Source organism: Tupaia chinensis, unplaced genomic scaffold, assembly GCF_000334495.1.
Source record: "Tupaia chinensis unplaced genomic scaffold, TupChi_1.0 Scaffold000416_1, whole genome shotgun sequence".
NCBI classification, from domain to species: Eukaryota; Metazoa; Chordata; class Mammalia; order Scandentia; family Tupaiidae; genus Tupaia; species Tupaia belangeri.
The window spans coordinates 861,381-877,646 of NW_006159921.1; the positions used below are offsets into that span (position 1 = coordinate 861,381).

General features: G+C 40.6%; 1 protein-coding gene and 1 pseudogene across 1 annotated transcript in view; both read right to left on the reverse strand.

Annotated features, from left to right (window-relative positions):
- Nucleotides 1-419: 419 nt before the first annotated feature.
- PRR11 (proline rich 11) overlaps nucleotides 420-16,266 on the reverse strand; it is a 22,776-nt gene continuing 6,929 nt past the window's right edge. Inside the window, exons 2-10 of the mRNA XM_006154624.2 lie at nucleotides 15,802-15,934; nucleotides 11,853-12,003; nucleotides 11,496-11,618; nucleotides 8,573-8,824; nucleotides 7,665-7,763; nucleotides 6,654-6,766; nucleotides 3,994-4,053; nucleotides 3,808-3,904; nucleotides 420-699 (exon numbers count right to left, since the gene is read on the reverse strand). Coding sequence (XP_006154686.1) covers nucleotides 631-699; nucleotides 3,808-3,904; nucleotides 3,994-4,053; nucleotides 6,654-6,766; nucleotides 7,665-7,763; nucleotides 8,573-8,824; nucleotides 11,496-11,618; nucleotides 11,853-12,003; nucleotides 15,802-15,929 — 1,092 coding nt within the window. The 5' untranslated portion in view covers nucleotides 15,930-15,934 and the 3' untranslated portion in view covers nucleotides 420-630. The remainder of the gene's footprint in view (nucleotides 700-3,807; nucleotides 3,905-3,993; nucleotides 4,054-6,653; nucleotides 6,767-7,664; nucleotides 7,764-8,572; nucleotides 8,825-11,495; nucleotides 11,619-11,852; nucleotides 12,004-15,801; nucleotides 15,935-16,266) is intronic.
- LOC102503414 (costars family protein ABRACL pseudogene) lies at nucleotides 15,383-15,614 on the reverse strand (annotated as a pseudogene).

Here is a 16,266-nt window from a genome sequence, read left to right on the forward strand (position 1 = left end):
GAAAGAGCGAAATCACCGCCTATTGGGGGGGATGGCCACACTGCAATACCCTCTCCTTGATTCTCCTCTTGGGATTTTGGGCATGCACACAAAGGCACAATGCATTTTTCAAGCTTCTGGGTCCAGGATTTGAACTGTGGAACCAGCCATGTAGGATTCAGTGCCTTAACCATCATGCTACCTGCTGGCCTCTCTTTTCGTTAAGTGTAATACTTTGTTTTTGATTTTGTTTTCCTGGCCAAAAGGCACACGCATTTGTCAGAAAGAGATTGAGAAACAGAGAGAAGAGAGAAAGAGAAGAGAAAGCACCTCTCATGGAAAAATGGTGACCCCCCCCACCCACACACACAATCCCCTCTCCTCTACCTCCCCATCCTGTTGGGATTTTAGGCACATATATACATGTACCTAGTGTGTTCTTCAAGCCACCAGGTCTGAGACTTGAACCTAGTGGTTGGCCAGGTGGGATCCAGCTGCTCCAACAACCAGGCTGTGGAGCCAACTCCATGATCTAATTCTTGAAATGAAATTAGAGTAGTAAACTTACACACAGCCTACTACATTAAAAAAAAGGATTTGGGATATTTATGTATTTTATAGGTCATCACATGAAGACAGGCAGAGTTGGCATCAGTTTTGTTCATCAAAGCTGCTTGAAGAAAGTGGCAGAGCTTGAGTTGGGCTTCTAGGATGAGCCAGCTATGGGGAAAAAAAAAGTTCCAGTTATAATGTGAATTATAACTTTCACCAACACAACTATCCTTCCTCACAAAATGTAGATCTTTCACAGGTAATACTGGATGCAGAGTCTAAAGACTAGAGCCATGAGGCTTCAGGAAACTGCTCATTAAGGATGGAAGAGCAGTAGCTTCATATTAGTTGTACTAACATGAGTACTTCTTTTTTTTTAACTTTTTTTTTTTTGGAGAGGTTTTAGCTATAGGGCGCGTGCGCTTGCCAGACAGACAGAGAGAGACATAGAAACAGAAGGCGAGAAATCACCCCCCAGGGGGGATGGTCACGCCGCAATCCCTTCTCCTCCATTCTCCTCTCGGGATCTTGGCACGCACCCGGCATGAGTTTTTAAGCCACCGGGTCCGGGACGCGAACCACGGTCGACTACGTGGGAGTCCAGCGACATAGCCATTATGCAAACTGGTGGTCCCTAATATGAGTACTTCTTACTCGCAAAGGAATATTTAGGTAAGAAAAATAAGCCCTCTTTGATTAAGCTACTATAGTCAGATTTCTGTTACCTATAGCCAAATGCAAAACCTGACATAGTTGCTTTAGGTTTAAGGAAAAAAGGGAACCTAAAGGCTGGGTAGGAAAAGTCCTTCAGTGAGGCCTCTTCTCTTTGCCCCCACCCTTTACAATTTTTGGTATCACCAAGGAATGTGAGTGAGGGTAGACTCCCATTGAATGCTCCAAGAGGGGAGGAGATTGGAAAGAGAAAAACCAAGTCATCCCACAAAAGGCACGAACTCTTGGGAACCAGCAGTTAGCGTAATGGCTATGTCGCTGGACTCCCACGTAGTAAAGGCACGAACTTTTTACAAAAATTTTTTCTTTTTAAGAAAGATATTTGCTACAGGGCATGTGTGTTCACCAGAGACAGAGAAAGTGAGAAATCACACCCCAGGAAGGACGGCCACACTGCAATCCCTTCTCCATTCTCCTCTCAGGATATTGGATATTGGGCATGTATGCACAAATGCCCAGTGTGAGTTTTAAGCTGCTGGGTCTAAAACTCAAATGGTTGACTGTTGGAATCTAGTAACGTAACCGTTATGGCATCTGCTGGTCTCAAAAGGCACAAACTCTTTTTTTTTTTTTTTAAAGAATTATTTTATTTAGCTTTATTTATTTTAATTTGACTAGAAAGGGACAGAGTGAGAGAGAGAGAGAGAAGAAAAGTGAGAAAGCAAGCTGCCAGGTCTGGGGCTTGAACTGCGGTCAACCACGTGGGCGTCCAGTGCCTTTAACTACCATACCACCTGTTGGCCCCAAAAGGCCAACTTTTAAGGAGGGAACAAAAGGAAGATAGTGTTGGGACCAGCAGTTAGCGTAATGGCTATGTCGCTGAAGTCCCACCTAGTCAAACACGGTTCGCGTCCCGGACCCAGTGGCTTAAACTCAAGCTGGGCGCGTGTGCATGCGTGCCCAAGATCCAGAGAGGAGAATGGAGGAGAAGGGATTGCGGCATGGCCACCCCCCCTGAGGGGTGATTTCTCGCTTTCTGTCTCTCTCTCTGGCGAGCGCACGTGCCCTATAGCAAAAAACCTCTCCAAAAAAAAAAAAAAGGAAGATAGCGTTGGGGTGGGAGAGTGACAGTAGTGGGGTCTGTGGTGTCTCTGCTGCCAGGAGGAGAAGAAATCAATATTCAAAGAGTCTAGCACTGTAGTAGACGTGGTGGAAGGATGACCGCTCCTTACAGATCAGATGACAGAGGCGATCAGAAGATGATTAAGACAAACAGGGTTTGGACTATATCATACCAGGGCCAGCTGATCTGCTGGATTTGGTGTGTGGCTCATACAAGTAGGTGACAGAGAAGAAGGCTGCCAAGACCTTTTCCCGTCAACCCTGTTTGGTCTGACTCCTGCCTCTGTCTCCATCTCTGTCTTCAAAAAACATCAGACTCCCTTTTCTTTTTTTTTGGAGAGGTTTTTGCTATAGGGCGCATGCGCTTGCCAGAAAGACAGAGAGAGACAGAGAGACAGAAAGCGAGAAATCACCCCCCAGGGGGGATGGTCATGCCGCAATCCCTTCTCCTCCGTTCTCCTCTCAGGATCTTGGGCACGCACGCACACGCACCCGGCATGAGTTTTAAGCCACCGAGTTCGGGACGCGAACCGAGGTCGACTACATGGGAGTCCAGCGACATAGCCATTACTCTAACTGCTGGTTCCCCAGACTCCCTTTTCTATGTTATAGCCATACTGGTCACTGTTCAGTTCCTTGGGTAGACAATGATCTCTCCCACAATGGGACCATTAAACATGCTGTTTTTTCCCTGGAACTCTCTCCTTTGTGACATCCATGCTGGACCCTTTCCACACCGCACAGTTACTTACAAATTAGTGCCTATTTGTCTTTCAGCTCTCACCTCAAGCATCATAACTCAAGGGAATCCTTCCTAAGTCACCCAGGGTAGATCAAGTTCCTCTGTTGATTCCTACAGAACCTTGTTCTGTTCCTTCACAGCACTTACTGCAGTGCAGAATGATACAAATATGAGATTATTCGACTAATGTCTATTTTCCTCACTAGACTGAAAGCTCCAAGACAGTAGATCTGTGTCTACTTTTACTTACCACTATACCCCTAGTACTCTGGCATAGTGCATGGTGTATAGGAAGTGCTTAGTAAATATTTATTTATTTACTTACAGAATTATTTATTTAATTGATTTCATTTGTTATTATAATTACTATTATTATTTTAATTTGACGAGAGAGAGAGAGAGAGAGAGAGAGAAAAGCGAGAAAGCAAGCTGCCGAGTCCAGGACTCGAACCGTGATTGATAATGTGGGAATCCAGCGCCCTTAGCCACTGTGCCACCTGCTGGCCCCAGTAAATATTTATTAAACAAATTAATAAGATCAGGCATTCATTGATAAAGTGGAGATGATAATCCTAGTTATACCTCATAGAAGTTTTTGAAGCCTAAATATGAAAGTGCTTTGTAAAGCATAAGGTACTATTTAATAATTAGTGTTGTTATTTAAAAAGCTAAATTTTATTATGATTCCAAAGAAACTATCTTTCTAGAGAAGCAACCAATTTGTTTTCCTAAATGCTTACCTGAAATTTTTTCCTCAAGGCTCGGGTCATTACGGGAGTCAATCCAGTTCCTGTTTCCATATTTTCTTTATTGGTAAGAGGAGTTCCACCTGGGCTCCTGCAAAGATGTTAAAAACATTAGGAGCTGTGTTTTATGTCAACTTTTCATATGAATTTAGAAAGCACAAGGATAAGAGAATGTATTACCTTTCTACATCCACTTTTCTAAGCAGTTTTCTCAGATCTGTCTGGCTTTTACCAGGAGTACTGATAAAATAAAGATATCAAAATTAGAATATGCTAGACTGTATCATTTTTTTCCCAAAGCAGAACAGTCATTTCTATAGGCAGCTTCCTAGAAAGTAGTTCTATATGTTACATTAAAAAATAGGGGTTTGTTGGGACCAGCAGTTGGCGTGGTGGTTAAGGTGCTGGACACTCCTACATGGCTGACCAGGGTTCAAGTCCTTAATCTGGTGGCTTGCTTTCTCACTTCCTCTCTCTCTCACTCTCACCCTCTGTCTCTCTATGGTCAAATTTAAAAAAATTAAATGAATGAATAAAATAAAATAAATAATTATTTTTAAAAAAATAGGGGTTTGTCCTCCGTGGCTCCTGAAAACTAGTGATTTCAGGGAAAAAAGAGAAATGAAGATTTTCTACTAATAATTCAGCCTCCAGCCCCCAAACTTGAGTGGAGAGGCAAGAGGCAGGCCTTCAGAAGAAGACTCCTCCATGGCTCCTGAGAACTAGTGATTTTGCACGGCACGTGAGCATGCTGCACAGTTTTTTATTTTTGCTTTTTTTAAAAAAAATTTTTTGGGGGGTTGTCTTTTATTTTTGTTTCCTTTTTCTCTCTGTTTCTTTGTGAGATTTATTTTTTCCTTTTTTTTCTCCTTCTCTCTGTTTCCTTTTCTTTTTCTTTTATCTCATCACTCTGCTACTCAATCTCCATTCACTCTGTTTCTAGACGGATCTAAGGGAACTATTGCCAAATATCAAAATACTATTAGGGTTAACATATTCCTCAATATCCATCGAATCTGCTACACAAAAGGATAAAAATAGAACGGCAGAGAGATTCCAGATTACCTCCTCTGCACGTTCTGGAACACTCATATTAATTTCAAGAATTAGGAAGAAATATACCATCCATCAGATGACTAAAAATCACTGCAGGGTCACAAGAAATATGGGAAAGCAAGAAAATACCTCTCCTCCAAAGGAAAAGAATAACTCCTCTTCATCCACAGACAGTTCAATGGAAATCATGGAAATGTCTGATAAAGAATTTAGAATATTTGGGACCAACGGTTGGCATAATGGCTATGTTGCTGGGGTCCCATGTAGTTGACACGGTTTGAGTCCCAGATCCAGTGGCTTAAACTTGCGCCAGGTGCATGTGCATGCATGCCCAAGATCCCGAGAGGAGAATAGAGGAGAAGGGATTACAGCATAGCCATCCCCCCTAGGGGGTGATTTCTTGCTTTCTATCTCTCCGTCTGTCTTTCTGGCAAGCACATGTAGCAAAAACCTCTCCAAAACAAAAAAAAGAAAGAAGGAAAATCATAAATAACTTAAATGTCTCAAAACTGGATTTTAGGGGTCCAGCAGGTGGTGTGGTGGTTGAGGCTCTGGACTCCCACATGGCTGACTGTGGTTCGAATCCTGGGCCTGGTGGCTTGCTTTCTCACTTTCTCTCTCTTTCTGTCTTTCTCTGGTAAATCCACATGCCCTGCAGCGAATTAAAAAAATAATAATGATAATGATAAATAAAATTAAATAATTTTTTAAAAAACCTGAATTTTATCTCTGAAATTTATATACAACTGAAGTGCATATATTGAAAAAGTAAAAATTATTCTTTAAGCTATTTTGAATATGATGGAGAAAAGTTCATGGCATATTAAGTTAGAAAAGCTATAACTGTGTCTATAATATGATTATATACAGGCACTCACACACACATGCACACTTATATACAACACATCTTTCCTAGATTCTAAGACATAACTAGCTTTCATATTTTATTATTTCTGAAATTAGTCTGTTTTTAAAATTCTTTTTCAAAAATAATAATGTATTTAATTTAATTAATCTATTTCAAAAACCTTGACCAGGGAGAGAGAGAGAGAAAGTGAGAAAGCAAGCCACCACCAGGTCCAAGACTGGAACCGTGGTCGGTCATGTGGGAGTCCAGCGCCTTTAACCACCATGCTACTTGCCGGCCCCATGGGCCCCTAAAATCTTTTATTTTTAAATAATTATTTTTATTTAACTTTATTTATTATTATCATTATTATTTTCCAGTTTGATTCGAGAGAGACAGAGAGAGAGAGGAAGGGAACAAGTAAGCCACCAGGTCAGAGACTTGAACCACAGTCGGCCATGTGGGAGTCCAGCGCCTTTAACCACCATGCTACTTGCCGGCCCCATGGGCCCCTAAAATCTTGATAGCAGGGGCCGGCAAGTGGCATGGGGGTTAAAGGTGCTGGACTCCCACATGGCCGACTGTGGTTCAAGTCTCTGACCTGGTGGCTTACTTGTTCCCTTCCTCTCTCTCTCTGATCAAACTGGAAAATAATAATGATAATAATAATAAATAAAGTTAAATAAAATAATTCTTTAAAAAAATTCTTGATAGCATTTCTATTTCCTCCCCTAAATCTATTATTTTTTAAAAGAATTATTTTATTTAACTTTATTTATTTATTTTAATATGACCAGAGAGAGAGCAGTGAAAAAGAAAGAGAGAAAGGGAAAGTGAGAAAGCAACTCACCAGTGCCCTAACCACCATGCCACCTGCTGGCCCCACAATATTATTCTTTTAAGCAGCCGTATTGTATAACACTATGCAATTTCTTACATTAAGACGTTTGTTACGTGAGTTGATAACACTTTGGAGTTAGGTTTCAGGGTAACGCGTTGCAAGTCAGAGACAGTAACTAGTGGATTCCGTGCCTTTGGTGATGGTACAAGCTTTAATGATAAAATGAGACATTATTAAAAACACATTATAAAATATCACTGAAAATATAAACATGTTGAAACAGTAAATGTCTGACTACTGAGTATATGTAAAACACATCCGCTATTCATTTGTTTTCTTTTTAAAAAAAGAATCATTTGGGACCAGCAGGTGATATGATGGTTAAGGCACTGGACACTCCCACATGGCCAACCGTGGTTCGAGTCCTGGACCTGTTGGCTTGCTCTCCCTTTCCCTCTCTCTCTCTGTATCTCTCTATGGTCAAATTAAAAATAAAAATGAATGAATAAATAAATTCTTTTTTTAAAAAAGAATCATTTATTTTATTTTATTATTATTATTTAAAAATTTGCTACTGGACATGTGTGTTCACCAGAGAGAGAGAGAAAAAGTGAGAAAGCAAGCTGCCAGATCCAGAAGTTGAACTGTGGTCAGCCATGTGGAAGTCTAGCGCCTCAGCCACCACGCCATCTGCTGGCCCACTCTGTTCAGTTTTTATTTCAAAGCTTCAAAGTATGTACCTCTTCAGACTAATGTTTGGTCCATAAAATTGGCTAACTGAGTAATTTTGGGAATAGATGAGCCAATGGCATGGTGCTAGACTCCCACATGGTCAATCACGGTTAAGGTCCCAGACATGGTGACTTGCTTTCTCACTCTCTCTCTTTCTGGTGACCATATTTGTTTGCCCTATAGCAAATTAATAATAATTAAATAAATACTTACTTAAAAATAATAATAATTTTGGGATCTACACATTTCATTGAAGAGATCCAAAACCACTAAAATACAGCATCAACTACTTTGAATAACTACTTATGCTTATTTTATAATGGAATAATCAGGTTAAAAGCAGAAAGACCATATGTGTGGTCAGGGACATCTTACCTTCCTTCTTTCTTCCAAACTCTGTGTCTTTTTTAATTTCACAGTCAGTAGATCTTTAACTGTTATCTGCATGGGTCCATCTTTTCTTAATGGTCCAGGCTTAAAATATATGGAAAAGTTAGAATTCAATTGAAACTAGTAAAATGCCAACCTAAATCTAGGTTTTAGAGATGCAGACTCTTTAGAGACTCAGACTCAGAGTTAAGAGTTAACTCCTACGTACCCTAGAAGCTATTAAATTCTTTCCACTCAACTAAGAATGATCCTATTTTCAGTACCCAGGGATGCTAAGGTTGTTGAAAAATATTTGGCAGAGCAATATCCCATAGAGCAAGAATGTATAGTCAGAGAGGTATGTGTTATGGCAAATGTAACAGTAGGCTCTGGATTTAACTCAGGTATTTTAAAACAAATGTATCTGTAGTGAAAATTTAGCAGAGTTTAAAACAGGGGCATGCCCATCTTAGTGATTCACAAATATTCTAGTCCCCTAGGGAGATAAGTAGCTATAATAGAGACTCATTTTCCAGACTAATGACATTAAACTTTAAAATACACCAACTCTTTCTGTTCTTATTTCATTTACTAAGCAATCTGTTTTTAATCTAGCTTACTAAAGAAGTATTCCTTTTGGTAAACTGATATGCTGAGAAGCTAATAGGAATCTTCCACTCTATAGGGTTTCATTTATATGTCCATTAAAAAAATAACTATCATTTCTAAATCTAGCTTTTGTAAGTTCTCTGGGTCTGTTTTTAAAAATAAAATAATTGATATAATTAAGATACGGAATCAAAACAAAATATAGCCTTCTTAACTAGGCCTTTAGCTGAGTCTTAAAATGTCACTTGACCTTATTCCCATATTACACACTGACCAAGATATACCATTATTTGATTGTTTCCTACCTGAAGTGCTTTGGTGAGACTGGATTTTCTGAGCAACGAAGGTGCTAGTGGTGGTGGAGGAGGGGGCAGAGGTGGAGGTGGAGGAGGCGGAGGTGGAGGAGGAGGAAGGCTGGCTGGCTGCGGCAGCTTGGGAAGAAGTGCTGCTCTGGACTCTCCAGGGGTGGTTAGAGCAGAGGCAGGTATGTTTGTAAGTTTACCATTCATGTGACACGTTTGACAACAGCTTGGACAATAAGAATTTGCTGAGATGGTCTGGAAGAAGACATTACATTTGGCAAATGAGTAGCAGATTAATTTGGTTCTTGTGACTGAGAATCATCAAAATAATAACTACTATGTATTGAATTATTTTCTTGGTGTATCATGTGCTTCATATTTTCTCATTATCCCAAATTTCTCTATTCCATTCATTTGGTCATTCATGTTTGTTTGTTTATTTATTTTTAGAGGTTTTTCCCTTAGGGCACGTGTGCTCTCCAGAGACAGAGACAGACAGAACGTGAGAAGGAAAGTGAGAAATGACCCCCTGGGGGCGGTGGCCATGCTGCAATCCCTTCTCCATTCTTCTCCTGGGATCTTGGGCACACACATACACACACTTGGCATGATTTTAAAGCCACCAGGTCTGGGACTCGAACTATGGTCAACCATGTGGGAGTCCAGTGATGTAACTGCTCCATCATCTGCTGGTTCCGATGTTTGTTTTGTATGTGCTATGTGCCAGGAACTGAGGGCACAAAGTGAGCCCTGTCTGTTATCATGTGGAGTTGTTAGTCTGAGGAGGGAAGACAGACATCAAACACGCACAAATATTCAAAATAAACCACTAGTTTGCCTTGATCAAACTTTGGTCAGTCTCTCTCCTTTCACCACAAGCCCTTGGACCTTAATCTGCTCTTGGGCTTAATTAAGCACTGGACTGCTATATAATATCTCCTAAATGGCTCCTCCCAAAAATTGGCTGACCTGGAAGGGGGTGGGGCATCCTTCTGGATCAGATCAACTGTGCACTCTGATAATCCCACCCATTCATCTCACATCTGGTTACTTCTAGCTTGTTTACTCCTTTCTATAAAAGAAAAGCCGGGCAGGCTGGTGGTGTGGTGATTAAGGTGGCTAGATCCCACATGGCCAACTCTGCAGTTTGAGTCCCCACTCTGCAGTTTGAGTCCCAGAACTGCCGCTTGAAAAACACACTGGAGGCGGGGTGTGGGGGTGAAGGTGGCATAATGGTTATGGCACCGGACTCCCACATGGCCAACCATGGTTAGAGTCCCAGACTCAGCCAGCTTGAAACTCACACCAGGCAAGTGTGCGTGCATGCGCAAAATCCTGAGAGGAGAATGGAGGAGAAAGGATTGCAGTATGGCCACTCCCCTGGGGGGGGGGGGTGATTCCTCACTTTCACTTTGCATTTTGCATCTCTTTGCACTCCAGTGAGTGCAAATACCCTAGAGGAAAAACAAAACAAAACAAAAAAACACTCTTCAAAAAAAAGAAAGGAAGAAAAGGGGCTGGCAGGTGGTGTGGTGGTTAAGAATACTGGACTCCCACATGGCCAACTGTGGTTCTAGTCCCGGACCTGGTGGCTTGCTTTCTCACTTTCCCTCTCTCTCATTCTCATTCTATTACTCTGGTCTAAAATTAAAAACTAACTAAATAAATAAAGTTCAATAAAATCTTAAAAAAAAAAAAAAAAAAGGAAAGCCACACTGGGAAAGAGGCCAGCAGACCCCTTCTTGTAGTGGTTGAGGCACTGGACTCCCACATGGCAGACCATGGTTTAAGTGCCAGGCCTGGTGGCTTGTTTTCTTACTTTCTCTGGTGAGTGCACATAAACCCTATAGCAAATTTTTTTTTTTAGAATTATTTTTATTGAACTTTATCTATTTTAAAAGTTTACCAGAGAAGGATAGAGAGAGAGAGAGAGAGAGAGAGGGAGAGTGAGAAAGCAAGCCACCAAGTCTGAGACTTGAACTGCAGTCGGCCATGTGGAAGTCCAATGCCCTTAAACGCCACACCACCTATCAGCCCTGCCCTATAAGCAAACTATAAAATGGTAATAATAGGGGCGAGTAGATGGCTTAGTGGTTATATTGCCAGACTCCCATGTGGTCAACCATGTTTGAGTCCTAGACCCAGTGGCTTGAAAATCACACTAGCGCATGTGTGTGCCCAAGATCCCAGAAGGAGAATGGAGAAGGATTTGTATCATGGCCATTCCCCTTAGGGGTGATTTCTCACTTTCCCTCTCACTGCTTCTGTGTCCCCACCCAACATCCCCCCCAGCACACATGCCCTAAGATAAAAACCTCTCAAATAAAAATTAAAATGAATAATTTTTTATAAAAAGAAAAATATGCTGGGTATATGTATTGTGTCCAAAAGATCTGAAAGGAGGCAGACATGGAGAAGGGATGGCAGTGTGTCCATCCCCCATGGAGGATGCTTTTGCACTCCCCCCAAAAAAGTGTGCATGCCCTCTGACAAAAAATAAATAAATAAATAAAAAGAAAGAAAAGTTCTTTGTACCTGATATTTGACATGCTTATAGATCTAATGGCCAGACCATTCATTTCCTCTGTTGTAATAGTCTTTTCTTTTGGAGAGGTTTTTGCTATAGGGTGTGTGTGCTTGCCAGAAAGACAGAGACAGACAGAGAGACAGAAAATGAAAAATCACCCCCCAGGAGGGATGGCCTTGCCACAATCCCTTCTCCTTCATTCTCCTTTCAGGATCTTGGGCACGCACGTACATGTGCCTGGTGTGAGTTTAAGCCACCAGGTCTGGGACTTGAACCATGATCGACTACATGGGAGTCCAGCAACATAGCCAATACACCAACTGCTGGTCCCACAATAGTCTTTTCAAACCATCTCTCCTTACCTAATTTCAGATTTGTTTTTTATTTGACAATACCAACCTTCAGTGTTTCCTGGAGTTTGCATAATTCACCTTCCAAGATGCAAAACTGTTGCTTTAACCTGTCAAGTTCTTGGTGGCAAATACAGGATGGAAAGATGGTATCTTTCCATACTTCTAAACTCTGAAATTCATAAATAAACATGTCTGAATTGTATGATCAGTATAATACGGACAAGAAAAAAGTAAATAAAGTGGTTCAGTGTTTGTTTTATAGAAGCAAAGCAGACATGACCCCATGATTTCATCTTATCTGAGTTTAGCCTGAGTGTTGTGCTCACCTGAGCATATGTACATGTGAATATGAACACCAAGTGCGTAGAAAAACAGCATTGCTGAAAGTTTGTCGAATACACACCTGGGCTATGCAGTTCTGGCACCATCTGTACATAGACCACACTCTGCTTGTCCAAAGTCTTATTGTATCTTTGATATTGAAAAATTTAAATTGCCAGAGTGATCTTAGCCAGCTTCTGCCATAGGGTGTATCTATTGAAGAAGTAACCACTCTGTAGGAAAAACAAAATCAAAGAATTCAAAACCCCTAAGAAAGAAGAGTAGACTTTCATTAAATAAGAGGCAGTTTTATAGTATGATTCAGGAGTAGAAGCACCCTAATGCCAAAGACATTTTTTAATTTTAATTAATTAATTAATTTATTTTTGTCTACAGGGCACCTGCGCTTGCCAGACAGGGACACAGAAAGTGAGAAATCACTCCCCAGGGGGGATGGCCATGCCGCAATCCCTTCTCCTCCATTCTCCTCTTGGGATCTTGGGCACGTACACACAAGCACACGCCCGGCGTGAGTCCAAGCCACCGGGTCCGGGACTCGAACCGCGGTTGACTACATGGGAGTCCAGCGACATAGCCATTACGCTAACTGCTGGTCCCATCCCACTTTCCCTCTCTCTCTCACTCTCACTCTCTTGCTCAGTCTCTCTCTCTCTCTCTGGTCAAATTAAAATAAATAAAGTTAAATGAAATAACTCTAAAAAAACAAATAATTAAAAAATTGATTGTTAAATAACAAAAAGATAAAGAGGCAGGGAATGTGATGTGGTGAATAGAGGTGAAATTTTAGATAGAGAAGCTAGGAAAGTCTCACCAAGAAGATGACTTTTGAGAAAAAAATCTAAAGGAAGTAAGGATGTTATTAGCACTGCAATTATCTGGGGTAAGAGCAATCCAGAGAGAGGCACTAATAAGTGCAAAGGCCCTGAGAAGGAATCTGCCTGAAGTATTTGAGGAACAGTGAGGAGGTCTGGGTGATTAGGAGAGACTGAGGGAAGCGAATTAGGAAATAAGTTCAGAGTCAGATCATAAAGGTCTTGTGAGTGAAACTCAGGATTTAATTATTATTCTGGGAGAGGAAGCCATTGGAGAGTTTTGAGCAGAGGAGCAACATGGCTTATGATTTTAACAGGCTGACTCTGGCTGGTGTGTTGAGAATGCACAGCAGAGGGGGTAATGACAGAAATAAGAGGATGGGGGGGCTTTTACAACATTCAGGAGAGAGAGAAGAGTCAAGGATGGCATTGCAGTTACAGCTTTATTTTGTTTAAAGAATTATTTTATTTAACTTTATTTATCCATTTATTTATTTATTTTAATTTGACCAGAGAGGGATAGAGTATGTGTGTGAGAGAGAAAGAGTGAGAAAGTAAGCCACCAGGACCGGGACTCGAACCATAGTCGGCCATGTGGGAATCCAGCACCTTTAATCACCACACCACCTGCTGGCCCTGCAGTTAATGGTTTTTGAAGGTTTCTGTTTTTAAAAAAAATTTGTAGGGGCAAGCAGGTAGTATGGTGAATTAGGTACTGGACTCACACATGGCCAACTACAGTTCAAGTCCCAGACCTGGTGGCTCGCTTTCTCACTCCCCCTCCCCCACTCTCTTCCCTGTTCTTCTCTCTGGTAAGAGCCTGTGCCCAGTAGCAAATTAAAATAATAAATACAGGGGAACAGCTGGTGGTGTGGTTAAGGCTCTGGAGACTCCCACATGGCCAACCATGGTTGGAGTCCCAGATATAGTGGTATGCTCTCTCACTTTCTCACTCTCTCTCTCTCTCTCTCTGGTCAAATGAAAAAAATGAATTAATAAATTAATAATTCTTTTTAAAAAATAAATATAATAAAATGAATAATTCTTTAATAAAAAAATTTTGTAAAGAGAGCTATTACAACAAAGAAGCATATAAAGCATAAATTTTTGTGAAAATTAGCACCCCAGGGGTCCTGGAACTCACAATACTACATGTAAATTGTGAGTCCTAGAGAATAAATGAGCAAACTTTACCAAAACTAAAATTTAAATTCTAGCCTATCCTATTCTTTTATATTTAGTTGCCAGATTTATGCAATTTACCAGGAAAGGAGATAATATAGTTACTATGCATTTGAACAAAATTCCTTGTGATTTTCACTTCACTTGAACTCTTAAACTATGGTGTCACATAATATTCAGGATGTCAGCACCAGCAGTTGGTGTAACGGCTATGTCACTGTACTCCCATGTAATCAATCACGGTTCAAGTCCCGGACCTGGTGGCTTAAACTCATGCCAGGTGCATGTGCGTGCATGCCCAAGATCCCGAGAGGAGAATGGAGAAGGGATTGTGTGGCAAGGCCATCCCCCTGGGGGTGATTTCTTGCTTTCCTCTCTGTCTCTCTGTCTTTCTGGTGAGCTCATGCACCCCATAGCAAAAAACCTTTGAAAAAAAATTTAGTATGCTGGGGCCGGCAGGTGGCATGGTAGTTAATGGTGCTGGACTCCCACATGGCTACCATGGTTCAAGTCCTGGACCTGACAGCTTGCTTTCTCACTTTCCCTCTCTCTCTCTCTGTCACCCTATCCCTCTCTGGCCAAATTAAAATGAATAAATAAATAAATAAATAAAGTTAATAAAAAATGTTTAAAAAGTTCAGGATGTCTAATTAAAATTTAATTTCAGATAAAAGATAAATAATTTTTAGTACAAGTATATTCCAAATGTTGCATGGGACATACTTATATAAAAAATTATTGTTTAGAAGCTGGCAGGTGGTGTGATGGTTAAGGATGCTGGACTCCCACTTGGCCTTACTTTCTCACTTTCTCTCTCCTTCTCTGGTCAAATTAAAATAAATAAGTAAATAAATAAAGTGAAATAAAATAAAATAATTCTTTAAAAAAATCATTGTTTAGGCCAGCAGGTGGTGTGGTAGTTAAGATGCTGAACTCCCATATGGCCTACCATGGTTATCAGACCCAGCATCTTGAAACTCCAAAATCCAGAGAGGAGAATGGAGGAGAAGAGATTGCAGCATGGCCATTCCCCCAGGGGTTATTTCTCATTTTCTGTTTCTATCTCTCCAGTGAGTGCATGTTCCCTATAGCAAGAATCTCTCTTTAAAAAAAATGTTTATTTGAAATTAAAATTTAACTGGGTGTTCTGTATTTTTATTTGCTAAATCTGGTGACTCTATGATAAGCTATGGTCTATTTACTATTTTTTTAAGACAATTGCATGTCTTTATTACATAAACATATTTCTTATAGGTAGCTGGTCTTAAGTTTGCATCTTGCTTTCACGGAATATCAGAATATCAAATATCTGTAGAAATTATCTAAGAATGGCTTATGAAACCAAAAAAAAAGCCTCATTGCCTACATTGCTCAACCAAATTCCTGAGAAAAATGATAGGTTTTGTTTATTTTACAGTGTAATACATAAATTTTGTTTTGAGATATAAAAAAGAAGAGACTTCTAAAATTTGTGTCTCCTTTTGTTTACAAAGTTATATAAAAATACATTAAGTATGCTCATATGTTTGTCCTTTGACTTAACATTCCAGTTTACCAGAAACAAAAAATAGCAATACACAAAGATATGAGAACCACATTAATCTTGCCGCAAAATAATGTCAACATCATTGTGAACACTTTGCAAAAGTAGCTCCCTGGTGTTCGCTCTTCCTTCGTTTGGCAGCTTAGTGAGTTCCCACCAATGCTTAAAAGAGGTTGGCACATCTGTCATACTGGAAGAGGACCCCAAATTTCACACTTGACTTTCCACCAGCATTTTTTGAACTCAAATTTCCTCCACTAAGGTTAACTTCATGATCCACATTCATTGCTGCCTCCCACCTGGCAGTCTTTCCAGAGGAAGAACTGGTGCCAGGTCGGTCCACACTGGCTTGTCTTCCCAATGCACTGAGGAAGGAAGGGAACGGATGCTGCGGAGGGGAGAAGCGGCAGAGTGGGGGAGAGGAGTAGTAGTTTTTGTGCTTCCTATTTTTTCTGTTCTATATTATGCCTTACCTTTCTGGCGAGGGTGGTGGAGGAGGAGGTGTAATTATCTTGGACTGGAAGTGAGAGGCTTCTTTTTTCCTGAATAATCTCTTGGCTTTGGCTTTTAACTTTCTTCTTCGTTGTTTGAACTTGGGCATGATTTCTGTAGAGAATTTGTTTTACTTTTTAAAAAGTGTATTTCTTCCATGAGCAAGAGAGACAGAAAGAGAGATAGAGAGAGACAGTGAGACAGTTCCCCTAACAGGGTCTCAACTCTGAGACCTACTCCCAGATTCAGCCAACTGTACATATATTCCTGTGTGTGCCCAGCACACTCAGGGAGGTCTCTGGACATGAACCTAGAACCCTTCCATGTGGGTCAGCCTCAGAGAGCACTGAGCTTTACTGTTGTGCCACTCTCTGGTGCTAACATTTATTATTATTGTTTTTTTTTTTTTTTTTTTTTTTTTTGAGAGGTTTTTACTGTAGGGCCCC